This window comes from Theropithecus gelada, chromosome 1 (genome assembly GCF_003255815.1).
Source record: "Theropithecus gelada isolate Dixy chromosome 1, Tgel_1.0, whole genome shotgun sequence".
Lineage (NCBI taxonomy): Eukaryota > Metazoa > Chordata > Mammalia > Primates > Cercopithecidae > Theropithecus > Theropithecus gelada.
In genome coordinates this window covers 195,684,876-195,711,812 of record NC_037668.1, presented here as the reverse complement: position 1 = coordinate 195,711,812, position 26,937 = coordinate 195,684,876, and the positions used below count along the sequence as shown (strand labels likewise).

The 26,937-nt window shown below is 37.1% G+C and overlaps 2 protein-coding genes across 3 annotated transcripts in view; one reads left to right on the top strand and one right to left on the bottom strand.

Annotated features, from left to right (window-relative positions):
* C1H1orf112 (chromosome 1 C1orf112 homolog) overlaps positions 1-18,432 on the top strand; it is a 58,701-nt gene extending 40,269 nt beyond the window's left edge. Inside the window, exons 17-24 of the mRNA XM_025403323.1 lie at positions 2,506-2,691; positions 7,938-8,060; positions 9,201-9,296; positions 13,193-13,306; positions 15,004-15,108; positions 15,755-15,835; positions 17,289-17,408; positions 18,229-18,432. Of these exons, the coding sequence (XP_025259108.1) occupies positions 2,506-2,691; positions 7,938-8,060; positions 9,201-9,296; positions 13,193-13,306; positions 15,004-15,108; positions 15,755-15,835; positions 17,289-17,408; positions 18,229-18,426 (1,023 nt within the window). The 3' untranslated portion in view covers positions 18,427-18,432. The remainder of the gene's footprint in view (positions 1-2,505; positions 2,692-7,937; positions 8,061-9,200; positions 9,297-13,192; positions 13,307-15,003; positions 15,109-15,754; positions 15,836-17,288; positions 17,409-18,228) is intronic.
* Positions 18,433-18,476: 44 nt separating this feature from the next.
* The window catches only part of SCYL3 (SCY1 like pseudokinase 3), a 42,162-nt gene continuing 33,701 nt past the window's right edge, over positions 18,477-26,937 (bottom strand). Inside the window, exons 11-14 of one of the 2 annotated variants that reach the window (XM_025403343.1) lie at positions 24,752-24,923; positions 21,191-21,352; positions 19,659-20,353; positions 18,477-19,176 (exon numbers count right to left, since the gene is read on the bottom strand). In XM_025403343.1, coding sequence (XP_025259128.1) covers positions 19,117-19,176; positions 19,659-20,353; positions 21,191-21,352; positions 24,752-24,923 — 1,089 coding nt within the window. In that variant the 3' untranslated portion in view covers positions 18,477-19,116. The remainder of the gene's footprint in view (positions 19,177-19,658; positions 20,354-21,190; positions 21,353-24,751; positions 24,924-26,937) is intronic. The other variant, XM_025403353.1, reaches the window with a different exon arrangement.

The following is a 26,937-nucleotide window of genomic DNA, read 5'->3' as shown; positions in this document are numbered from 1 at the left end:
TCCTGTTTGGCTCTTTTTTTTTTTTTTTTTTTTTAACCCCTTAAGACATTATCCTTTCTCTTAAAGGAAGGAGAACGGGAAATAATATTTTTGAGACTGTACCAGGCCAGGCACTTAATTCATTTAATCCTTATAGCAGCCTTGTAAGGATTACAAGGATAGATAATATTGTGGGATAGATAATATTGTGTCCATTTGACAGATGAAGAAACAGTAGCTCAAGGAAATTAAATAACTTCCACAAATTCACACCTAACAGCTGATCTGGGATGTTGAGGCAGGAGGATCGGAGGATCGTTTTATTTAGTCCAAAGTTCAAGTCCAGCCTGGACAACATAGCAGGACTCTCTTTACAGCTTGGAAACCACTGCACTATCTCATGATATCTCAAGGAACATAAAATCTAGTATAAACTATAAATTTATAAAGATACTCATATTAAAGAGTGGTTTGTGATGAATGCCAAAACTGAGGCACAAATCAAATGTTGTTGGGTGTTCGTAGCTGAGACAGTCATTTCTGAAGAGGTGCAGCATGGGAACAGGTAGACATAGGAGTTGGAGTTGATGGCATTTGAGGTACGTGTTACAGGATGAATGTGGAAGGTGGTGGGACTAGAGAAGCAAAGGCAATAAAGCATATTAGAGAAAAAAGGAGAAGCGAGAGCAATGAAACTTGAAATAATTATTCAGCTATTTGCATACAAGATGTTGTCTTTTTAAATAGTAAAATAAGAACCCAAATTTTTTTTACTAGTGATGTAGCCTTAACATAAATGAAAATAGTTAATCCCAGTATGGTGATAATATACTTTAAAAAACAAAAGTGTCTATGATGCTAATTTGGAAGAAAATGCCAATAGAAATAGATGTTAGAATGCATTTACTGTTTTAATATGAGGGGTAATTATTGAATATCACATTATTTCTTTTAGTATGTAACTATTAATAGTATTCCATTTTATCAAGAAAAGCAAAAATACAAGGAGGTTACCTACTTGAGGGAAAAGTATTTAATATGCCTTATCTAAGCACACTGATAGTTTGTACTATGTTTTTAATGTAAAGTAAAAATTACTGCATTTACATTTTAAACCCAAAAGTGTATTTTTTCTCTTTCCAATTTTAAGAAGGGAAATCATAATTCTCTGTGTATTATTCCCTTATACTTTAGTCTTTTATGAACTATTTTGTCATAGCAGTTTTAAGTCTTTAGAATTGTGTTGAAACCAGGGTTTTCAACCTCAGAATAGAATCTTGAACTCTTTCTGTAACAAATTTTGGCAATACCTACCCTTTTATGTCGTCCAGGACATTATATTTTTAGTTTCCATTTTGGAAAGGGAAGTAGTTCACTCACTTACTGGACTTTATTATAAAGAAAGGTGATACTTGAACTGATGTTTACCAGTTGGCACAGTTCTCTTGGCTTTCCTGATGTAGTTTGCTTTTATGAATAAAGCTGCTTTTTATAATAGACACTCGCTCATCAAGGGATCTGTTTTTCTGGCTGTAGCCTCTGTCACAGCAGATAGCCACATAATTTCTAGCTTGTATTGACAGGTAAATATTTTCCACAAAAGAAGTAAAATTGAAATACAAATATAGTATATGACGGAAAAGTTTCTCTGTCAGATTTAATTTTTTTTGGTGGGTTTTTAGTTTTTGGTGTAAGAAAAGTTTTCATCAAATAGATTTTGAATATTTTAAATTGAATTATTCTACTTCTTAGAAAATACACTAATATACTTCCTAGTCGGATTATACTTATTTTAATCATTAAATGCACCATTGGTTTTACCATTTTTCCACCAAAAACTGATTCAGCATTTAAACTGTTTCTTAGAACTCTTGTTTTCCATTTGTATCTAGTCTGTAACATCTGCATTTTAACAAAACAGTACTTTTCTGTTAACCTAGTAAGCACTTTGAATTGTTATTTCAGTGGTGGAATGGATTTGCCAACCACATTCTTTTTGATTTGTGGCTTACCTTTGTGAAACTGATTTAGTATGTTGTCTAAAGTAGGGCAGAACCAGCTAACTCAGTTTAAAGCTGAATCTTTGCTTCTTTAAGTTCTCTGCTATGAATCAAGTGAGATAATAGTAAGCTATGAAGGTTGACTAAATCCAGTTTGTATATTTGGAATGTTACTTTTGACTTAACTACAAGGTGAGGAGTATACAGAAAAATAAGACTTATTGGTAAGTAGGAGCATGATAAGATATCTGACATAACTAATAATGAAATACATTATTTAATGGCTTAGTGCATTTATATCGTGCTCCACTTAAGCTGTGTTTTTGTTTTGGAAACCAGTGCAGTGTCAACAACAATAATAATAAGGTATGTTCATTTATGTTACCTTGGTCTGGAACATAGATATTACGGTACTATTAAAAAGCTTTCTTGAAATATTAAATGTGGAAACAAATACTTAGCTTTTGTGTATCCATTCCTCTGACTTGTCTCATATTACTCTTCTTTCTTTAACAATTTATTTCAGCTGGAGTTTATCCATAAATTTTCCCCAAAAGAAGCAGAAAATCTGCCTCTGTGGCAGCATATTTCCTTCCAGGCGTTACCTGCTGAGCTTAGGAAACAAACTGTCCATGAGGTCTCCACGGTAGGCACAGCAGAATGCAGGAAATGGCTGAGCAGCAGTCGTACTTTGGGAGAACTAGAATCTCTGGTAAGATAATAATTTTGATTAATTTTATTCATTCAGCAGCTATTTATTGAGCATTGTTTTAGGTAACGGGGATAGGTTGTTAATAACAAGCACACAGGCTCTGTACTCTGTTTCTGTTAGAACCTAGTAAGATTTTCAGATTTCTACATCGTAAAAGAATCTGTGAGAAACGTACTGTTATTTTAATTGATGTATTATATTGGGGGGTTGTTTCCTATGTTGCTTAAGACATGTTGAGAAATGATCAAACACACTATGGAACACTTCAGTTGTGTAATTTTGCTGATGCATCTCTGGATTAGGCAGATGTAATTCTTCCATTTGACAAAATACAACCCCCATTTTATGTGAACTTACTCTGAACCTTTATGTACCTTTTACATAGAATGTTCCCTCATAAAATAATGGAATAATAAAAAGAGACTCATCCACTAGAAGAAGTAGGAAATGCGAGCTTTTAAAAAGTTGACTGGATATAGTACATGAAATTGAATTTTCCAGTTTAGTGTTCATATGCTCATTCATTCATTCAACAAATATATTTGGAGTACTTTTATGTGCCACTTTGTTCTAGGCATTGGCAGTACATCAGGAACCAAAAATTTCTACTCTCATAGACTCACATTTGAGCTTAGCAGTGGACAGTAAAATAAGAAATGCCAATTTACATTAAGTAGAGAAAAGCAAGGATAAGGATAGGGCATTCAAAGGGACAGAGGTCTATTTGCAATTCTAACTTAGGAGTTCAGGGTTTTCTGAGGGCATATGTCTCCATGCTGAGTACAAATGTTCTGATACTGTTATATGTAATGACACTTGATCATAATAATTATAATTTTTTGTGGGGGGACGAGGTTTTGTTCTCATGGCCCAGGCTGAAGTGCAATGGCGTAATCTTGGCTCACTGCAATCTCCGCTTCCCAGATTTAAGCAATTCTCCTGCCTCAGCCTCCTGAGTAGCAGGGATTGGCTCCCACCACCATGCCCAGCTAATTTTTTGTATTTTTAGTAGAGACAGAGTTTCGCCATTTTGGCCAGGTTGGTTACGAACTCCTGACATCAGGTGATCCACCCGCCTTGGCCTCCCAAAGTGCCCGGATTACAGGTGTGAGCCACAGTGCCCAGGCTTATCCAAAGGAAATGTTTTTATGTGACTTTATTTTAGAAAAACTGTTAAATACCTTGTTAACAGGTTAAATGTGTCTGAGTTTTGCATTTAATGTGTACCAATTTCTATAGTAAGGACAAAAGATGTTTTGTTTTATATTAGGTAAAGTAAAAGCACTATAAGTAAACTTTTGAAGTATGACCACAGCTTTTTAGTCCAGCAGGTTGTTCAACATATGTCTTTTTAAATTTTTTTTCAACTTTTATTTTTTATTTTATTTTTTGAGATGGAGTCTTGCTCTGTTGCCCAGGCTGGAGTGCAGTGGCATGATCTCGGCTCACCGCAACCTCTGCCTCCTGGGCTTAAGTGATTATCCTGCCTCAGCCTCCCAAGTAGCTGGGATTACAGGCACCCACCACCATGCCTGGCTAATTTTTGTATTTTTAGTGGAGACAGGGTTTAGCCATGTTGACTAGGCTGGTCTCGAACTCCTAACCTCAGGTGATCTGTCCGCCTCAGTCTCCCAAAGTGCTGGGATTACAGGAGTGAGCCACCATACCCAGGCTCAACTTTTATTTTAGATTTAGGGGATACTTGTGCAGGTTTGTTACCTGGTTTTATTGTGTGATGCTGAGGTTTGGGGTATCAATGATTTCATCACCCAGGTATTCAGCATAGTACCCAACAGTTTATCAGTCCTTATCCTCTCTCCTCCCTCCCCCTACTAGTAGTCCCAGTGTTTATTGTTGCCATCTTTATGTCCATGAGTGCCCAGTGTTTAGCTCTTACTTATAAGTGAGAACATGTGGTATTTGGTTTTCCATTCCTGTATTAATTTGCTTAGGATAATGGTGTCTAGCTGCTCTATGTTGCTGCAAAGGACATGATTTCATTCTTTTTTATGACTGTATACTGTTCCATGGTATATATGTACTACATTATCTTTAATCTGTTGATGGACATCTAGGTTGATTCAGTGTCTGCTGTTGTGAGTAGTGCTGCAATGAACACGTGAGTACATGTGTCTTTTTGGTAGAACAATTTGTTTTCTTTTGGATATGTACCCAGTAATGAGATTGCGGGGTAGAATGGTAGTTCTGAGTGCTTTGAGAAATTGCCAAACTGCTTTCCACAGTGGCTGAAATAATATACATTCCTACCAACAGTATATAAGCATTTACTTTCTCTATAGCCTCACCAATGTCTGTTGTTTGACTTTTTAAATGGCCATTGTGACTGGTGTGAGATAGTATCTCATTGTGATTTTGATTTGCATTTCCCTGATAGTTTTTTTATATGTTCGTTGGCCTCTTGTGTGTCTTGTTTTGAGAAACGTCTGTTCATGTCTTTTGCCCATTTTCTAATGGGGTCGTTTTTTACTTGTTCAGTTGTTTTAAGTTCCTTATAGATTCTGGATAGTAGACCTTTGTCACATGCATAGTTTGCAAGTATTTTCTCCCATTTTATTGGTTGTCTGTTTACTTTGTTGATAGTTTCTTTTGCTCTGCAGAAGCTCTTTAATTAGGTCCTGCTTGTCAATTTTTGCTTTTATTGCAATTGCTACTGGTGTCTTTCTCAAGGCTGAGGTCTAGAATGGTGTTTCCTAGGTTTTTTTCTAGGATTCTTATAGTTTGAGGTCTTGCATTTAAATCTTTAATCCATCTTGAGTTAATTCTTGTATATGCTGAAAGGTAGCTATCCAGTTTCATTCTTCTGCATATAGGCTAGCTAGCTGGCCCAGCACCATTTATTGAATAGGAATCCTTTCCCCATTACTTGTTTTTGTTGACTTTTTCAGTGATCACGTGGTTGTAGGTATGTGGCTTTATTTGCAGGTTCTCTATCGTGTTCATTGATCTATTTCTGTTTTTATACCAGTATCATGCTGTTTTGGTTACTGTAGTCTTATAGTTTCAGATGCCTCTGGCCTTCTTCATTTTGCTTATCATTACTTTGGCTATTCAGGCTCTTTTTTGATTCCATATGAATTTTAGAATAGTTTCTTCTAATTCTGTGAAAAATGGTGTCAATAGTTTGGTAGGAAAAGCATTGAATCTGTAGATTGCTTTGGGTAGTATGGCCATTTTAATGATATTGACTCTTCCAATCCATGAGCACAGACTGTTTTTCCATTTGTTTGTGTCATCTATGATTTCTTTTAGCAATTTTATAGTTTCCTTGAAGAGATCTTTCACCTCCTTGGTTAAATGTATTCCTAGGGGTGTGCATGTGTCTACGGTAAACAGGATTGTGTTTTTTTGTTGTTGTTGTTATTCAGACGGAGTCTCTGTCGCCCAGGCTGGAGTGCAGTGGCGCTATCTCAGCTCACTGCAAGCTCCACCTCCCGGGTTCACGCCAGTCTCCTGCCTTAGCCTCCCAAGTAGCTGGGACTACAGGCACCCGCCAACACACCCGGCTAATTTTTTGTATTTTTAGTAGAGACGGGGTCTCACCATGTTAGTCAGGATGGTCTTGACCTCCTGACCTCATGATCCGCCCACCTCGGCCTCCCAAAGTGCTGGGATTACAGGCGTGAGCCACCACACCCAGCCTTGTCTTCTTGATTTGCCACTCAGCTTGAATGTTATTGGTGTATAGAAATGGTATTGATTTTTGTACATTGATTTTGTATCCTGAAACAGTTTGACTTCTTCTTTTCCTATTTGTATGCTGCTTTTATTTTTTTCTCTTGCCTTATTGCTCTGGCTTGAACTTTCAATACTATGTTGAATAGGAGTGGTTAAGAGTGGGCATCCTTGTCTTGTTCCATTTCTGAAGAGGAATGCCTCCAGTTTTTGCCTGTTCAGTATAATGTTGGCTGTGAGTTTGTCATAGATGGCTCTTATTATTTTGATGTATGTTCTTTTGATGCCTAGTGTCTTGACGGCCTTTATTATGAAGGGATGTTGGATTTTACCAACAGCTTTTCCATGTCTATTGAGATAATCAATATGGTTTTTGTCTTTAATTCTGCTTATGTGGCGAATCACACTTATTGATTTACATATGTTGAACCAATCTTGCATCCCAGGAATGGAGTGTACTTGATCATGGTGAATTAAGTTTTTGATGTGCTGTTGAATTTGGTTTGCTAGTATTGTTTTGAGGATTTCTGCATCTAGAACATGTTCATTTGTAAAAGGAAATAGGTAAATCTTAAGAAGTTGTATGGTAATTTCATAAAATTAAGTGTGGTTGTCTAAGTATAATAGATTAAAGGCATTCATTGTTACTGATTATTACATTCTCATAAGACCTTCCCTGTACCCCCACCACACCTCAAAAAACCTCATTCCTGGCTAGTCAGAGAGAGAATGGAGTATTTTCATACATAGGTAAGAGTTAATCCAGAAAAGATTGCCTTTAGTTTCAAATACTAGTACTTCTTAAGTACTGTCTTTGCTCATTAAATGCAGTGTTGCTGAGGCATTTAAAATTTTCAGACAACAGGAAAAATAAAAATCTAGTAAACCATAAAGATTGCTGGGTGCGTAATGTGAAAAAATAACTTTTTGTTGATGTGTATTATAAAGTAGCTTGATTATACTGACCACTTGTATCAAAGCTATTTATTAAAGTACATTTCTGCTTTCATTTGGTAACCTTGGGTTCCAACATTTCACCCTAAAAGGAAGTTTATGGCTGGGTGCGGTGGCTCACACCTGTAATCCTAGCACTTTGGGAGGCTGAGGTAGGCGGATCACAAGGTCAAGAGATCGAGACCATCCTGGCCAACATGATGAAAATCAAGTCTCTACTAAAAATACAAAAATTAGCTGGGTGTGGTGGTGCATGCTTGTAGTCCCAGCTTCTCGGGAGATTGAGGCAGGAGAATTGCTTGAACCTGGGAGTTGGAGGTTGCAGTGAGCCAAGATTGCACCACCGCACTCCAGCCTGGTGACAGAGCGAGATGCCGTCTCAAAAAAAAAAGTTTATTTAGAAAAACAAAGCAAATATAATATATACTTATGTTAGGTAAATAGCTGAAAAGATAGCTTTGGCTCTTAGAAATATTATTCTACATGGACTTTTATGAAGAGTTAAAAGTAACTTTTATAATCTCTAGGTAAAAGTGGGCTCTTGGTGGTGCTTTAGACTGGTATTTAAACTCAAGTCCTTTCTTGTTTCTGCCCTTTAGAACACAGTACTGTCTGCTCTGCTTACAATATGTAATTCTGCTGGTGAAGCTTTGGATATAGGAAAACAAACTGCAATTATGGAAGTTGTGAGTCAGCTTTGGGCTTTTTTAAACATTAAACAGGTAAGGAAAACAACTGATCCTTTCTTTATCAAAAAACAGAAAATATCAAAAAAAGAGGATAGTACTGAAATTTTCCAGTGTAGAGTAAAAACTAATTCTTTTGGGTGTGGGTGTTTGGTAGACCTTTATAAGAACTTAAAGTATCTGTACTGTCTCAGGCCGCTGTCATTTTCAGAGTGTGATAGCATTATATTAGTAAAATTAGAATATGTGATGTGATGGCAGTCCACCTACTTACTTTTCTAACTGGTTATACCCTCTCCCCTCCCTGCCCCTTATCTCTTCCCCTATTGTTTCTGTTCTGTTTTGGGTTAATGTATCCCATTTCTGTGATTCTAGGACCTTTAATAAATCTTTTGGGCAATGGAGAGTGAGCTGACTTAAAGGTGGAAAGGGCTAGTGAATAGATGTGGCTAATTTCTATTTCTCTTTCCCAGCAAAGCCAAGAAGCCAAGTGATGATCTAAAACTAATGATATGCCTCCCACACCATGGTTGTACACCTGTTTCTTAGTTTAAAAATATAAATAGGCTGTTTGTTTTCTTTGACTAAGTATAACACTGGCCTCTGGCAGCTAGTGGAAGCTAAAGGCAACAGCCATACTTTTGGGAAATGATAGAAATGATTTTACAGATAATGTTTTGTTATTATTTTTTTTTTATGGTCAGATTACCCTACTGCATTGTTTTGACTTCAACAAGTACTTTCCCGGATGTTCACAAATCATTCAGTATTCATTCAGGATATCTGTGATGGGGATATAGCTTACAATATTATAATGTAAACCAAAATTATGAAGAAGAGAAATGAAATTTTAAGATGACTAAGGAACATATAAGCCTTTCAGTCACAGACAAGTAATTAGATCCCTTTTAGACGTAAATTTGGATTTCAATCACAGCTCTTTTTATCATAGCCATGTGATCTTGAACAAATTGTTTAACCTCTTTGACCCTGTTTTCTTATCAGTAAAGGTAATAATATCTACCTCACAGAGCTGTTGTAAGGCATAAATGAGGTAATATAAAATGCTTAACATATTACCTGATATATAATAAGTGCTCAATAAAAGTTTCCTATTATTATAGTAATTCTTACGTGATTGAAACTTTTTCTTCAAAATGATTTTGTGTTTCTTAGGTAGCAGATCAACCTTACATTCAGCAGACATTCAGCCTTTTACTTCCACTGTTGGGATTTTTCATTCAAACTCTAGATCCTAAACTGATAGTTCAGGTAAGAATAATGACCAAATTGATACTTTGTTTGCTAAGGAGGTTGCTAAATTGCTATCATGTAAAATAGCTTTCTAGAAATAGTTATTTTAAACCTCCTGTTGTGTCATATATTGACTTGTCTTCATCAAGGATATCTCATTTCTCTTCTTTCTTCCTTACAGTATTATTAATATACGGCGCTGTTAATTCAGCCTTTATCTGTTCTTCTTTGTCACCCTATACTGAGCAGTCACTACTTTTTGTTATTACTGTTAACTACCCCCAAAAACCCCTGAGGTTAGGAGTTGTAGTTCATGTGTTGAACCCTGCATTCATAGCAGTTTCAAAGGCATTTCAGCAGCTGTGGGAATGTTGAATCGGTTAACCAATATGGATTAAAAGATAGCACCCATTGTTTCTTTGAAGAAATACAATTATTTTGAAAGAAGAGCACTACTGAATTTCCTCTTTGGCCTCCTGAATTTCCTCTTTGGCCTCCAGCTTACATGGCTAGGACAGGCAGAGCCTGGGTCGCTGTCTAGGCAACCCTTGTCGTGGTGCCTCAGCTGCGCCTTTCTTTTGGAGGTTCTAAGATGACAGAGAAAATGGGAAAGCCCTTCAGCTAAACTGAAGTGATTTAGAGGCTTTGGAAAGAGTCCATACTAGAGAGAATTGATGCCCCAAATTAAGAGTTAGCTTAAGCTCAGGGTCAGGTAAGAAAGAGAAACAATAACTGTTAAGAGGAGAAACTACCCTTCTTATTTATGAAGATGATGGAAGAGATGATTCCTGTCACAGTATGTGGTAGAACAGAAAGGAATGAAACATACAGCTTTGCTTTTAGTAGCTGTTTTTAATGATGTGTATATGTTAGCAATAACATGTACTATACCATATGTATAACATGGATTTTACTAATTTATAAAGAATCAGTACAATAATTAACTCAGTGAATGCAACAATTTGATTGATTCTGAAACCTCTAATATTCTTTTAGAAAAAATAATTTTGATATAATGTGCCTACCTTTAAAAAACCCAAACAAAATTCTAAAATTTTTAATTAAGTAGATTGTTCAAAAGGTATTGCTTCCTTTATAAAAGATTTCACCTTAAGATTCCCTTAAATTAGAGGTTTGCAAATTATGACCTCCTGTCTAAATTTTGCCCTCCTGTTTTCAGCCCAAGAGGTAGGCATGATTTTTAAAGGTTTGCAAAATAAAAAATAATATGTAACAGAGAACATGTTGCCTACAAAGCCTAAAATATTTACTATTTGGCCTGTTAGAGAAAAAGCTTGCCAGTCCTTACTAAATAATGAACTTCTCTCAATAGAATTTTAAATACAGGCATACCACAGAGAGATTACAGGTTGTGTTCCAGACCACCACAATAGAGTGAGTCACATGAATTTTTTGGCTTCCCAGTGCATACAGAAGTTATGTTTACACTATACTGTAGGTTAAGTGTACAACAGCATTATGTGTAAAAAATGTATATAATTTAAAAACACTTTCTTGCTAAAAATGCTAATGATCATATGAGCCTTCAGCAAAGCATAATCTTTTTGGTGGTGGAGGGTCTTGCTTCAGTGTTGATGGCTGCTAACCCATCAGGATGGTGGTTGCTGAAGGTTGGGGTGGCCATGGCAATTTCTTAAAATATGACAGTGAAGTCTGCCACATCAATTGACTCTTCCCTTCATGAAAGATTTCTCTGTAGCATGTGATGCTATTTGATGGTATTCTACCCACAGGAAAACTTCTTTCAAAAATAGAGTCAGTCTTCTCAAATCCCGCTACTGCTTTAACAACTCAGTTTATGTAATACTCTAAATTCTTTGTTTTCATTTCAACAATGTTCACAGCATCTTCTATACCAGGAGTAGTTCTGTGTCAAGAAACCACTTTCTTTGCTCATTCATGAGAAGCAACTCCTCATCCACTCAAGTTTGATCATGAGATTGCAGCAATTCAGTCACATCTTCAGGATCCACTTCTAGTTTGCTAGCTATTTCTACCACATCTGCAGTTACTTCCTCCACTGTAGGCCTGAACCCCTCAAAGTCATCCTTGAGGGTTGGAATCAACTTCTAACTCCTGTTAATGTTGATATTTTGACCTCCTACAAATGAATCATGAATATTATTCACGGCATCTGGAATGATGACTCCTTCCCAGAAGGTTTTCAATTTACTTTGTCCTGGTTTATCGAGGAATCACTATCCATGGCAGCTATAGCCTTATAAAATGTATTTCTTAAATAGTAAGACTTGAAAGTCACAATTCCTTGATTCATGGGCTGCAGAATGATTGTTGTATTAACAAACATGAAAACAATCATCTCCTTGTATATCTCCTTCAGAGCTCCTGGGTGAGCAGGTGCATTGTCAATGAGCAGTAATATTTTGAAAGAAATCTTTTCTGAGCAGTAGGCCTCTCAGTAGTGGAATACAAAAAATATTCCGTAAACAGTGATATAAACAGGTATGCTATCATCCTGGCTTTGTTGTTCCATTGATAGAGTACATGCAGAGTAGATTTAGCAGAATTCTTAAGGGCCTTAGGATTTTTTTTAATAGCAAGTGAACATTGGCTTCAACTTTGCCAGCTGCATTACCCCTCAAGAAGAATCTTGAAGCCAGGCATTGACTTCATCTCTCTAGCTATGAAAGTCCTAGACAACATCTTCTTCCAATAGAATGGTGTTTCCTCTACATTAAAAATATATTGTTTAAGGCAACCACTTCCATCAGTGATCTTAGCCAGATCTTCTGGAGAATTTACTGCAGCTTCTTCATCAGCACTTGTTGCTTCGCCTTGTACTTTTATGTTAGAGATTGCTTCTTAAACTTCGTGAGTCAACCTCTGTTAGCATCAAACATTTCTTCTGCAACTTTTTCACCTCTCAGCTTTCACAGAATTGGAGAGAGTTAGGGCCTGGCTTTGGATTTGGCTTTGGCTTAAGGGAATATTGTGGCCGGTTTGATCTATTCAGACCACTAAAACTTTCCATATCAACAATAAGACTTTCTGTGTTCACTGGAATAGCATTCTTCATTTCCTTGAAGAACTTTTCTTTTGTATTCACAACTTGGCTAACTTGCAAAAGAGGCCTAGCTTTTCACCTCTCTTGACTTTTGACAGCCTTCCTCACCAGGCTGAATTATCTTTAGCTTTCAAGTGAGAGATGAGATTATTCTTTTCACTTGAACACTTAAGAGGCCATTTTAGGTTTAATTTTCATATTGTGTCTCAGAGAATAGGGAAGCCCAAGGAGAAGGGGAGAGACTGGTGACCTACCTGTTGGTAGAACAGTCACAACACACAATTTATTATATTTGCCATCTTATATGGGCATAGTTTGTGGCACCCCAAAACAATTGCAATAGTAACATCAAAGATCACAGATCAACATAATAAAATCCTGACGAATAAGTTGAAATATTGCAAGGATTACCAATCTGACAGCCATGAAGTGAGCACATGCTGTTGCAAAAATGGTACAGGTAGACTTGTTCAGTACAGAGTTGCCATACACCTTGTATTTGTTAAAAAAAAAAAAAAAAAAATACAGTATCTTCAAAGTGCAATAAAGCACAATAAAATAGTGTCTGTACAAAATATTGTTTAAAGGTTTGATATATAAAGTTTTTCAGGAACATGTATACTTTTATTTTTACAGTGGTTTGAGGCAGGAGGGTGTGGTAAGAATAATGCTGTAATAGTTAACTTGTTCATATGATTGTCTTATTTAAATTCTACCAGTGAAGTTCAGGGGCTGTGGTGTGTTTGTTTTTTTCTGGGTTTGGTTTTGTTTCCCCTCCCCACATTTCCATCCAAATCTTAGGCAGTTACTGTGTCTGTACAAAATACTGGTATTCTTTATAACTGTTCTTTGGTCTTCACCTCTGTAGGTAGTAACTTTGCAGACCTCACTACTTAAATTAGAGCCTCCTGACTATGTTCGTCTGGCAATGCTGGATTTTGTATCTTCTCTAGGAAAACTTTTTATACCTGAAGCTATCCAGGTAATATTTCTTAACTCTGTTCTTGTATTATTAAAACAAAATCTCTATAAGAGTTAGTGATTAAGGGATTTTTAGGCTTTTTCTGAAATTTTGCAATTACTGACAAAGTTGGAAAAAAAAACTATGTTTCAGACATTATAAAATCTATTTATAACTTATAATACAATTCATTTTAAGTTCTTTTCTTTTAGAAAAATATATGTTGATACACAAATAATTTTTAGTTGGCTGTAGTCTACCATGTTAGAGTCTCATTCCAGTTGGGTTCTAATGTACAGTTCCTGAGTATAGAAAACGTATTTGTCCTATGGGGAGCAGCACGTAACTAGGAAATTTGGTAATTTATTAAAGTTATTCTCTTCGTTCTTTTATCCATGAAAGAGAACCTGCTTGTTTTTAAAGACAATATTTTTGAAAATGTTGCAAAGTATGTATAGCTGACAAATGGATTATTTATAAAATTGTACTGTACTGGCCTGGCAATACACATCTACAGAATTTTAAAACCTCAGTAAATGTATATTACCAGGCCAGTACAGTAATTTTAAAGAAATTACAGCAAAGAGATCGTAAATTGAGAGTTTACGCCTTCCTTATTACTATAGTCAATAGTAATTCTAGATAATTGACACTGCAACCTCCAAGGGAGAGACTATAAAGAGTCCACTAATGAGAATTTTCTTACGTAATCAAACACATGATAGTATCTCAGAACATGTGGATTAAACTCTTTGAAACCAAAAATTTAATTTCTAAGGGGCTCTTTTATTTGTTCGTAAGTTAACAGTATCCCATCTGTCTCCATCATGTTAATGTTACATTTCATTAGATAAGCATAGAACGTTGACAGCTTCTTTTCAACTCTCTTGACAAAAATATCCAAAGACACTTGGCATCTGAGCTGTCTTCTTTTTACCATGGAATCTATTCCAAAATGCCACTTCATTTGTGAACCACTGTGGACTATACAGGCCTAGAAATTATGAAACAAATGTTATATAAGCAGAAATTGCAGTGCCTTCTATATTCCCAGGAGTGAGGTCAAGACCTGAAGAAATTTTTGAGATTCATAAGAACATAGGAGGCATTCAAAGCTATGAAATGAGATTGACTGATTTATCCATTTGGGAAAGATTATAAGTTTTTGCCATATCCAGTGCTATTTTAATCACTGGCAATGCAGTAATGAACAAAACTAATAAATCCCCACTGTTAGCCTGTTTAGAGGCAATAAACAATAACAACATGGTGATATGTGCAGTATATTAAATGGTGGTGAGTGCCATGGAGAAAAATAAAGCAGGGAAGGAAGATAGGGAATTCCAGGAATGTGGGAGTCCAATTTGAAAGGGGATAATATAGTCAGTCACCAAGATGACATGCAAGTAAAAACCTGAAGTGCAAAGCATTGCAGATGGGAGCATGCCTCTTATATTCAGGGAAGCAAGTATAGCTAACACAGAGGTAGCAGGACTTGGCAGGCCATTTGAGGACTTTAGCTTTCACTTGGAGGGAAATAGGGAGCTACTGGAAGGATTTGAGTAAAAGAGTGACATTACCTAATATGTTTTAATGTGTGTCCCCTGGGACAGGATTATGAAAACTTGACAACACTGGGTTTACTGAATGTATGGCTATTTTATGATTATCTATTGTGGTTTCTGTTTCTCTATTATAATAAGGCTTGGTTCTTTTAGGACAGAATTCTGCCCAACCTGTCCTGTATTTTTGCCTTACTGCTAGCTGACAGGAGTTGGCTGCTAGAACAACATACCTTGGAGGCGTTTACTCAGTTTGCTGAGGTAATCATAAAACTGATTTATCACAATGACTTTCAAACCATTTTAATATTTCAAATATTCCAGAACAATCCCAAAACATTTATTGAACTGCTTCTGTATTGCAATCGGAAAATTGTCTGAAGGGTACATTACTCGTTATTTCTTTTACAGCTTCTCAAAATGAGGCTTAGAGAAATGAAGTGAATTTCCTAAGGTCCTCTGAATAAACAAGGACTAGAACAGGCATACACAGCAGGCCTACTGACACAGACACAGTCTTCGAGCAGATAGTATTTTTGGTTCAAATGATAATACATTTCATTTTGTACTATCAGTCATAAAGGTTAGGCTGATGAACCTAAACCTGTAAGACGGGTTGCTCCTTTACTCTTACAGCATTTGCTGTATAGTCATGCCTATGATCATAAGGGAGTCCAGAAGCATTAGTATAACCCAGCAGAAGTAATGAAAGCCTACAACACTTGTACAGAAGTTAACTTTATATTCTCCTAAGGGACCCTGAAGGAATCATGAGTTTATCACCTTTGAGGATCCTCTGGGACTCTTTTACTTAAAATGAATTTTTGGTTAAGGTAGCTCATAAAACTTATCTTTGTAAGTTGTTGAAACATGTTAAAATTGGTCTTGTTCATCAATTTCTTAATAGGGAACAAATCACGAAGAGATAGTTCCACAGTGTCTCAGTTCTGAAGAAACTAAGAACAAAGTTGTATCCTTTCTGGAGAAGGTACTTTCTTTACATGGCTGATGTTTTATTCTTTGTCCTATTTTTTTTTTTTTTTTTAAATTATGTAACTGTAACCAACCTGAGTATCTTCTTAAACTTTTCACAGTGCTCAGCACAGTGTGGACAGACTTTTACTAAGCAATTGAGGCCACAGAAGTAAAACACTTGGGGCTGGGCATGGTGGCTCATGCCTGTAATCCCAGCACTTTGGGAGGCCAAGGTGGGTGGATCACAAGGTCAGGAGTTCAAGACCAGCCTGGCCAACATGGTGAAACCCCATCTCTACTAAAAATACAAAAATTAGCCAGGCATGGTGGTGCGCGCCTGCAGTCCCAGCTACTCAGGAGGCTGAGGCAGGAGAATTGCTTGAACCAGGGAGGCAGAGGTTGCAGTGAGCCAAGATCGTGCAGCTGCACTCCAGCCTGAGTGACAGAGCGAGATTGTCTCAAAAAAGAACACTTGTAGTTCCTCTGCCTGTAGTTTGGGGTTTAATAGCACTGATTATCCAGGCAGTGAGATAACTAATGAGGATCCCTAAGCCATTAATAATCATAATTAAATACACTTGATCACATAATTAGGTAGGCCTGAGAGGATGTAAACATCCATATTTTGGGTATAACTTAGGCATGGCTTTTCTTTTTTTTTTTGGTGGCAGTCTTCCAAGCCAGGGTAAGCGCCGAGTCTTTTTTTTTTTTTTTTTTAAGGGATGGCTTTTTTATTCTCTTTGCAGCCAAGGCCTGTTTTTACAATTAAAACCAAAATTTTGAATAACAGGGTTCCTATATCTATGCATACTTTGGAACTTAGTGTGAGGAAATAATAGTTAATTGAAATACTAGTGGAACTGTTAAACCACAAATTTAGACTACCCGGAGAAAGTGAATTATTTTATATATTACATGTAATGATGCACATGTTATATATTTTACATATATTACGTACATTTTTTTTAGGTGGGATGGGCCCACTTGACTCACTGAACTTTATTTTTTAGACAGAGTCTCGCTCTGTGTCGCCCAGGCTGGAGTGTGGTGGTGTGATCATAGCTTGCTGTAACCTCAAACTCCTGGGCTTAAGCATTCCTCCCACCAAAATCCTGGGATTACAGGTGTGAGCCACCACACTTGGCCTACTTATATTACATCTAAGCTGGATTTTAAGTACATGTGTGTACACTGCTGTTGCCAGTTTCTTAGCTAATACAGTAAAGGTTAGCAGACTATCATTTTTTCCTGCAAAGACGATTCTATAACTTTTCTGTAAGGAAGAACACAGTAGAGTGATTTAATCCAGATTATACTAAGAGGATTTATAAGATCAGTCCATGTGACTTCCAGAATTTGCCTAGTATGGCTGAACATTAAGCACTTACATAGATTATGTGGCCATTTCATATCTAGTAGAGTGCTAACATGTTGCTATTTGCTTGGTTTTTCATGGTCCCTGGCAGACTGGGTTTGTAGATGAAACTGAAGCTGCCAAAGTGGAACGGGTGAAACAGGAAAAAGGTATTTTCTGGGAACGCTTTGCTAATGTGACTGTAGAAGAAGCAAAGAGGTCACCTTTACAGGTACGGGCTGATTTCAATAGGGGCAAACTTTAACAAGGCAAATTCTGCCCTTATTACTTACTGATGAAACAAACCAATGTGGTTTCCAGCCTCATGTTGAATTTCAAATCAAACAGATCTAGACATGTAAAATTCTGTTTTATGGTAGTTGCTTTTAAAAATCAGAAGTGGGACTATACCATACCAAATATATTCTTTCAGTATGTTTGAATTATTGGTAGTAACCTTTAAGGGAAGTTATATATTGTACCAATGATGCTATAAATGCAGTCTTTACTGAACCACAGAAGAAAATGAAAGAAACTTACTCTCCTAAATGTTTAGTTTGATTCCTTTCCTTATTAATCAAATCAGACTCCTAATAATTTTTGGCAGTATCTAAAGATCACATCTGCCTATTAAAAGGCAGAAATTTGACACCAATAAGGATATTCAAAATATTGTTTTGAGCATTTTAGTATAGTAGTAATTCATGAAGAACAACATTCTGATAAGTTTTAGTCAAACTTTCATAAGAAGAAAATACATTTATGAACTTGTTTATACGACATGTAAGCTTGGACTATGCAGCACTTCTCATTGGGAGACCTTTGGGACAGAATACTTGTTGTATACCACATACAAACTAAGACACTAGTAGCAGCACTCTGAATTGCTATGATGGCTTTATATATTTTTCTAGGTGACTATGTAGGGGTTTCAGGGTGCACCCTCCTCCTACCTTTGTGATCCAATGACTAGAATAAAATTTGCACGTAACTTTTTTCCAGTCCAAAAGGAAGGTTCTTTATATTTATATTACTTATGTTTTTTTTCCCAGCCTTATGCAAAAAGAGCTCGTCAGGAGTTCCCCTGGGAAGAAGAGTACAGGTCAGCGCTGCACACAATAGCAGGGGCCTTGGAAGCAACTGAGTCACTACTCCAAAAGGGTCCTGCTCCGGCCTGGCTTTTAATGGAAATGGAGGCGCTCCATGAAAGGATGGATAAGCTAAAACGTTATATACATACTCTAGGGTGAAACTTACGTCTGTACATTTTCTAACAAACAGATATAAAACAAATTTTGTGAAGTTGAATCTAGTGAAAATAATCTTTATTTGACATTTAGAGAACAGGATTGTGGGGAATATTCTCATTAAGAACTTTGGTACAATGTACTACATGTGGAACAGTCAGGAACTGCCCAGGTCCACAAAGAACCATTTACTCAGATAGTATAACTGTAAACAAATAAATAAGCTGCCTAAGGAAACCTCAGCAATTTAAAATCATTTATATAATTTATAGCTAAAATTTTTTTAAGTTGTATTTCATAATAGAGCTTACTCTTATGTTAAAGAAATGGCACAAAATTAAGCTAACCAGCTTGAATTCTTACATTTTCTTTACTTCCAGAATTGTCCTGGAAAAAGCAGTAAATTTGACCTCTCTTCAGCTACTTGCTCTTCAAAGAAACTGGCCTCAGTCAAATGCAAAAAGGCTCTTCCTCCTGGAAACCAGTACTGTGAGCCTCACCCCCAGGGCTTTTAGCCAGCACTCGCAGTCAGTCTCCTATTTCTGTTGGTGCAGACTGGATAATGAGCTCCTGGGATGGGAAAAGCAGGCCACTTTGGGGTTTTCTTGTCCCAAAGCCTGCTTTTGAGGTATTCTTTTTTTTTTTTTAAAAAAAAGGGAATCCTTTTTCCTAAAGTTTAACTCACATCTGTTGTCACCAGTTATTATCTTCCCAGTTCAGCTCCCCTTCTTCTTCCCAGCCTTCAGCCTCTCCCTGCAACAAAATAAAGCACACCAAGAACCCACTGAAACAAATCCATATGCAAATTTGAAAAAGCAAGAATTTAAAATTTATCTTTTGATGCCAGAAACACTACCTCGTACTAAGTAAAATAACTTAGAGCTCTAACAGAAAGTTGAAAAGTAGGATTACAAAACCACAGCACTGGAAAATAGCTTTGCAAAAACCATAAAATCAAGTAAAAATCAGTGTGGATGACACCATATCCTTATTTTAATCTTTTTTCAAATAAAAAGGTTAAAATAGCTCATTAAACAAACACTTAGCCTAAGCATTGCTACATTTTTCTGGGGAAGGAAAGATACCAATGACAGAAACTGATTTTGTTAATTTTGTGCTTGACTTGATGATTGGAAAAATAGCACGTTGCTTGTTATACATGGGATAGTGCAACTAGGACCTATGAGGGAAATCCTAAAGCTAGTAGCACAGCTTACTCCATAAAAAGTACTCACCTCAGTAATTTCTGCTGCAGCAAATTTTGAGGAAAACTGCATCACTGGGGAGACTTCATCCTTTTTAGGAACCATTTCTGTCCTCAGTTCAGGTAATATAAGAAAAGCAGCAGAAGGCTTAATTTCTGGGATCATATCAGCAAACCAATCCATCTCAGGATCTTTTACTGGCTTCTTTTTTACTTGAATGGTAAATTCCTCTCCCAAACCAAGTTCTGATGGAACCTTAAGCGGCCTTTCTTGTGATGACACTTTTGGCGGCTTGATTTGGTCTGGGTCATCCCCGCTTTGTACAAGACTAGTCTTTTGGGGTAGGCTTGATTTCCAAGGCATAGACTCTTCAGTGAGTGGAAGCAAAGCAGGAATGGGCTTCTGCTCCCCTGAGGTAACAGATTTTGTAGCAGTGATTCCACCTCCTGGGTTTACTTTAGTATCTAAATTGCTGGGCTCGCAGTCATCCCAAGATGACTCCTCCATATCCAAGGTAGTGCACTGGGGCTTGACAGCATCACATGGTTCTCTAGGCCAAATCTGTATGTTGACAGTTTGATTTTCAGGCTCCTCAGGCTCACTCCAGTCAGGCCACTCCTCAGACTTTTTAGAACTTGATGGGAAGTTTTTACTGTCTTCCAAAGTATTTTTTACATCCGAAAGTCCATTTATGGGAAATTTAATAGGCTGAGAAAATGGATCGCCTGTAGGGAAAAGAATTATTCTTATAAAATACTGGTTAAGGGTAAGAGCTACATTTAGGGGAAGGATAGCATTAAGGAAGTGTAAGTAGTATAGATCTAATTACTTGGAAATATCCATGCATACTAAACAAAAGAGATCCCAGCAGAACATTACTCAAGATCAATGATGTAACATGTTATCCAAATAATTATATAATACTTATATTATTAACTCAGTGGAAGCATGTAAGTAATACCTAGCACATTCAATCCTTATTAAATATCTAAACATATAGTATACTGACATAATTATCTATACATAAATATAGAAATGCTCTAAGCCAGGCAGTGTTATCCTTGGGATGTTAATTACATATGCCTGAAAAAGTCTTGCATGCTCAAAAGTTTGCCTAACTCAACTTATTATCCTCACTTTAAGCAGATTTCCCTAAGTGTAGTAGTTAAGGCACTGAGAGATCCTGTGCAATGTGTTAATGACTTTGCTCTCATTTCCCCAAACTCATTTAACCACAGAACTCTTTTTCACAACACGCCCATTAACATCTTTCAAAACTATCATTCTTGGTACAATTTGGAAGATGCCGCACTAAGGCATCAGAAGTCTTAAAGTATCAGTGCAAAAAAAGAATTCAAGTAATGTCAACCTGCTTTTCTCACCAATTACAAAGAAGAGGTAAGTATATATCCATTAGTCTGGAGAAACAAGATGAGACCAAAGCTGACTATATAATTACAAATAAATCAGTCTCAAAACTCCCAAAACACCCTTAAGCTTATTAGTCTCAGGAAAACATTCATCCAAGCAATGGAAAAGCTATATAAATTTAATATTTCTACCTGTCTGTAAAAGAGTATTGTAGTAATCTCGCTGTATGTGCTTCTTGCTGTTGATGGGCATGCTGCCAGAAAAGAAACATTTAGGGAATATGCTAGAGAAGGGGTTCTCCAAGACTGGCGAGATCTGACTGTGCTTGCTGCAGACGACACGCATAGAAGAATCTGAAGGTAAATAAAAACTCCAAAACATGAAAGGGACAGTAAATTGCTTCTTGATCTATCACATGGTTGGTGGGCATAAGTTAAGTGAAATGGGTATATTTTAACACAGATAAAGGATAAAATGCAGGAGAGAACATCTTCAAACATTTGAAGACATACACCCATTATGGAATGGACTACCTGTCCCTAGAGGTGTTTAAGAACAGGCTGTGTCCACTCCATGTGGTGGTGATGAATAGAAAGGATCCAAGCATTATATAGATACAACCTTTGGGACACCTAGTTAAAAAATTACAGCCCTTCAAAACATGTTGGTGGCGATTTAAAACCAACTAATTCTACTTACTTTCCTTTTAAGAATAAAAGTTGAAGAGTATAAGCACAAGAATATGAATGTACTGAATACCACAAAACTATACATTTAGTAGTAGTTAAAATAATAAATTTAAGCTATGGACATTTAACACCAACTGGGGAAAAAGTTTCAAGAAATGTCCTTAACAGTTTACCAGAAAGTTCATAATAAAAAAATGGGCATTGGTCAAAATGATTCAGTAAAATTTTGGCTAAAAAAAAAAAAAGGATGTGGGGAATGGCCTGGGGTAAATTCTTACAATTAGGTCCCCAGCTCTCTTCAGCAGCACATCTCCCCTCCTCACCCCAGCCCTCTAAGGCCAGGCCTCTACAAGCCCTTCACTCTTATTTGTGCCACCGTCCTCCTTGAAGTCCTATCTAATGTCTTATCCGATGTCGTCTTCTCTGAACCATGTTCTCCACTTCTCTTTCAGGCAGACTTAATTTCCTATTTCCCTCTCATAGCTGAAAATGAGACCACAGACTCTACATCACCCTTTACAAGCTCTTTGCAGCCACAACACTGGTTTCATTAGCACCAAGGAAGAGGTGAACGCTGTTCAAAACTTCAGGAAGCCAATGTTGCTTTAAAAATTCTTTTAGCATCAAAATTAGAGAAAAGCCTATCTGATAACTCTTTTCTATTGTCTCCATGTTACCAACTATCAATGAGAACTGGGTTAGAGATCCAGAATTACATAACAAGGTCATTGTCTTATTGAAGGCTATACAAACGAGCAATGACATTGTTGATAAAAAATTCTTGTAAGACCAGAAATTACTGCTACCTCCCAGGTAACATCCACTGGGAACATATCAGAAATAAGGACTTCCTGAAGTATCTAAAAGTCAACAGCTTTTTACCCCATAGGCCAAGAAAAGTCACAAGAAACTTAAACATCTAGTGTTAATAAGAATTGATGTAACCTTTTTGTAAGCTGACAGTATGTACTAAATTTAAAATATATCCTTTGGCCCAGCAAGTTTACTTCTGACATTCAGTGTCTGCAGATGCTCAAGTCTCTTAAAGAAAATGATGTAGTATTTAAATATAACCTATGCATATCATCCCATAATACTTTAAATCATTTCTGGGTTACTTCTTATACCTTTTTTTTGTTTGTTTCTTTTCTGAGTATTTTTGATCCACAGTTGGTTGAATCTGCAGATGCAAACCTGCAAATATGGGGGACCAACTGGAAAGATACATGTATAAAGATATTCATTGCAGCACTGTTTATAGTGATTACAAATCCAGAAATGGATGCAGTATCCATGAATAAAGAAATCACTGAATGAATTATGTTCAATGAAATATTAGGTAGCTTTCAAAGAGTAAGTTAGACTTCTATGTATTGGGAGACAGGTCCCTGATATGTTGTTACATGAAAACAAGTTAAACAAGTTATAGATTTGTGCATGGCATTTTCTTACCATTTAAACAAAAATCTACACAGTCTTGTGTCACTTAACAATGGGGATATGTACTGAGAAATGCATCTTAGGCGATTTTGTCCTTGTACAAACATCATAGATGGTATAGCCTACTAACACCTAGGCTATAAACTGACACAACATGTTACTGTACTGAGTACTGTAGGTAATTGTAACACAGTGGTAATTATTTGCGTATCCAAACATAGAAAAGGTACAGTAAAAATATAATGATACATGGTATACCTGTATAGGGTATTTATTATGAATGGCACTTGTAGGACAAGAAGTTGCTGAGTTACCAGTGAATGCATACGAAGGCCTAGGACACTACTGTACACCATCATACGCTTTATAAACACTACACTTAGGCTGCACAAAGTTTATTTTTATTTATTTATTTTTTTGAGACAGAGTCTCGCTCTGTTGCCCAGGCTGGAGTGCAGTGGTGCGATCTTGGCTCACTGCAAGCTCTGCCCCCCAGGTTCACGCCATTCTCCTGTCTCAGCCTCCTGGGACTACAGGCACCTGCCGCCATGCCTGGCTAATGTTTTTGTATTTTTAGTAGAGACGGGGTTTCACCGTGTTAGCCAGGATGGTCTTGATCTCCTGACCTCGTGATCTGCCCACCTCAGCCTCCCAAAGTGCTGGGATTACAGGTGTGAGCCACCACACCCAGCCAGGCTACACTAAGTTTATTTAAAAAATTTCTTCAATAGTCTTAGCTTACTATAACTTTATAAACTTTTTAATGTTTTTAACTGACTCTTTTGTAATAACACTACGCTTAAAACATATTGTACAACTGTACCAAAATATTTTCTTTATATCCTTATTCTGTAAGCTTTTTCTGTTTTTAAAATTATTTACTTATTTTTACTTTGAAACTTTTTTGTTAAAAGCTAAGACACAATCATACACATTAGCCTAGGCCTACACAGGGTCAAGATCATCAATTTCACTGTCTTTGACCTCCCCAGCTGTTATGTCCTCTGATAAAAATCCCTTCTTCTGGATTATCTCCTGAAGGACCCCCTGGAGGTTGTTTCACAGTTAAACTTTTTTTCTTTTAAATCAGAAGGAATACACTAATGATTGAAAGTATAGTAAATATATAAATCAGTTACATAGTCATTTGTTATCATTACCAAGTATTATGCACTGCACATAACTGTATGCAGTATACTTTTATGACTGGCAGCACACTAGGTTTGTTTACACCAGCATCACCACAAACACATGAGTAATGCATTCCACTACAGCTACAACATCAACTGCCAACAGCAATTTTTCAGCTCCATTATAATGTCATGAGACCACCGTGGTATAGACAGTCGGTCATTTACGAGGTCCTTCATTGACCAAAATGTCCTTATGTGGTACACAACTCTATGCATGTGTAAACATATATTTGTCTTTTTGCGAGCTTAAAAAAAAATGAAAGGATTTCCACTGAAAAGCCCCCCCAGAAGTTCAGAAAGGGAAATTAACTTTTTATTTATACTTCTTTATATCATTTGACTGAATATGACCCTCCTACATTACTTATATAATATTAAAAATCTAAAAAAATAACATACACAAAAAGCTAGACCTTTTAATAATTCTTACCTTCCAGAGAAAGGTCAATATTTTTAGTAAAACTTGGGGCAGTGCGTTTGAAGATCTTGGTTCGTTCTCCTCCCACAACCACCTCTGGTCCAAGTAGGGAGACCAGCACTGCTAGGCTATGCAGAGTAATTGCCACAATGGAATCGCTAGTATCACGCAGGCCCAGCAAAACCTAGGAGCAAATGAGGTAATAAGGGTTGACAACCACAATACCTATCTCTTTCTTCCTCTGTAAATGAGCATTTGGGCTGCAGATTGTGCTTATTCAGATAAACTACATTATCTTAGATATGTGTTCCAGGTCAGTGGCTCTCAAACTACCTGTGGTGAAAGACCAGTATCTTCCCCTCCCAATCCATCATAGACTTACCATTTTTAAAAAATACAATCAAAACAAAATTAAAAAGACATATGTTGGGGACATAAAAATACTGTCAAATTGCTACAAAAGCTTTTAAATGTTAAGTCTTCATATCTGTACTCACATCACAGAACTGTAATAAACAGTTCACATACTGGCAGTGTTTTGCAGAGCACACTCAGAACTCGTCTAGGGCGCTAACAGTTATGTTCCTGTCCATGCTCCTCTTTTCAGCTCTTTTCAAGGGTAGGACCTTAAAACTTCCTTTGTAAATGATGCATGTAACACCTGTCCCAAACTGAGCCCATCACGATCTCTTGTCCAGTAATATAAACTAGAATTTATATTTTCAGTTTATATAGGTTTACTTAAAATGAGGACACTATGCCAGGCAGTGACACGTGCCTGTAGCCCCAGCTATTCAGAAGGCTGAGGCAGGTGGATCACTTGAGCCCAGGATTTCTGGGCTGTAGCATGCTATGCCGCTTGGGTGTCCTGCACTAAATTCAGCATCAATATGGTGACCTCCCAGGAGCTGGGGACCACCAGGTTGCCTAAAGAGGGGTGAACCAGCCCAGGTTGGAAATGGAGCAGGTCAAAGCTCCTGGGCTGATCGGTAGTGGGATCATGCCTGTGAATAGCCACTACACTCTAGCTTGGGCAACACACACCCCATCTCTAGAAGAATTTTTTTTTTTTTTTTTTTAATGAGGACAGAAAACTTGGAAGTTATGGGACAACCGTGTTTGGCCATGTGCACACCAAAACAAGGAAAGCTGGTTAGAGAGTCAAAAGTCAAATGTAGAAAGAAAGGAATTAAAAACATGGCTGTAAGCCCCAGATGCACTTGATTTCCATCTAAGGTAGTCTAACATTTATTATTTTTTGTTTTTTGCTTAGCTGGTTTAAAATGAGTTACTTGCAACCAAAAACACCTTAGAAGACAGTAACATACAGATACCAGGCAAGTACTGCTCTGCAGAGAAGGAAGGAAATGACCTTCAAAGCATCTGCACCAGCCAGACACAAGGCCAGGATAACTGGCCTGCCTAGTGGAAGCAGCAGGGTGTGATAGGTATCAGGAATCTTTGGTTTTGGTCTTAGCTCTGCTAGTAATTCTCGATGTGACTTGACCAATTGGTCTTTTTATTTTTCTGGCCTAGTTTCCTCATTTATATAGTAAGATCAAAGATTTCAAACAGGACTCAAAAGAAAATTATTAGGACCAATGCTAACAGATCAGGCACTTTCTGTACATGTAAACTAAAGCATGTTTCTTTTACATATTAGAGTTCTACCCACTGAATGATAATCATAAAACAATCCCCCAAGCCAAAAATCAGTCATCCTCAACACTTCTTCCATCTAATGCGAAACTGCGTACTACCCCTTCTGTGTCCCTCTCCTATATCCACTGTCACACTTTCCCTAGCCTTTGTCATCTTAGCTAAACTATTCTAACAGCTTCCTAGCTTATTTCCCTTTCTGTGTTCTCTCTTCCACACTGCTACCAAAGTGAACTTTCTAGCACACACAAATTGGCCCACTCTTTTTTAGGGGAAGCAGTTTCCTAAGTATTGAGAGCTTTCATTGCCTTCCACATGCTCAACATTTACTCTCTGACCTCAGTCCAATTCTGAGACCTATGATGACACCTCCATGTCAGAGTTAAGATTGCTTCATTCCTCTTCTAAATTTCCAGACACAACTACATACTGGGTAAGAATCACTGCTACAGATGTAAATACAAAGTGCTATGTTGTAGTTACTACAACATAGTGACTTTAAAGTCAGCCCCCTGTGAATCACACCTCCAGTATCCATG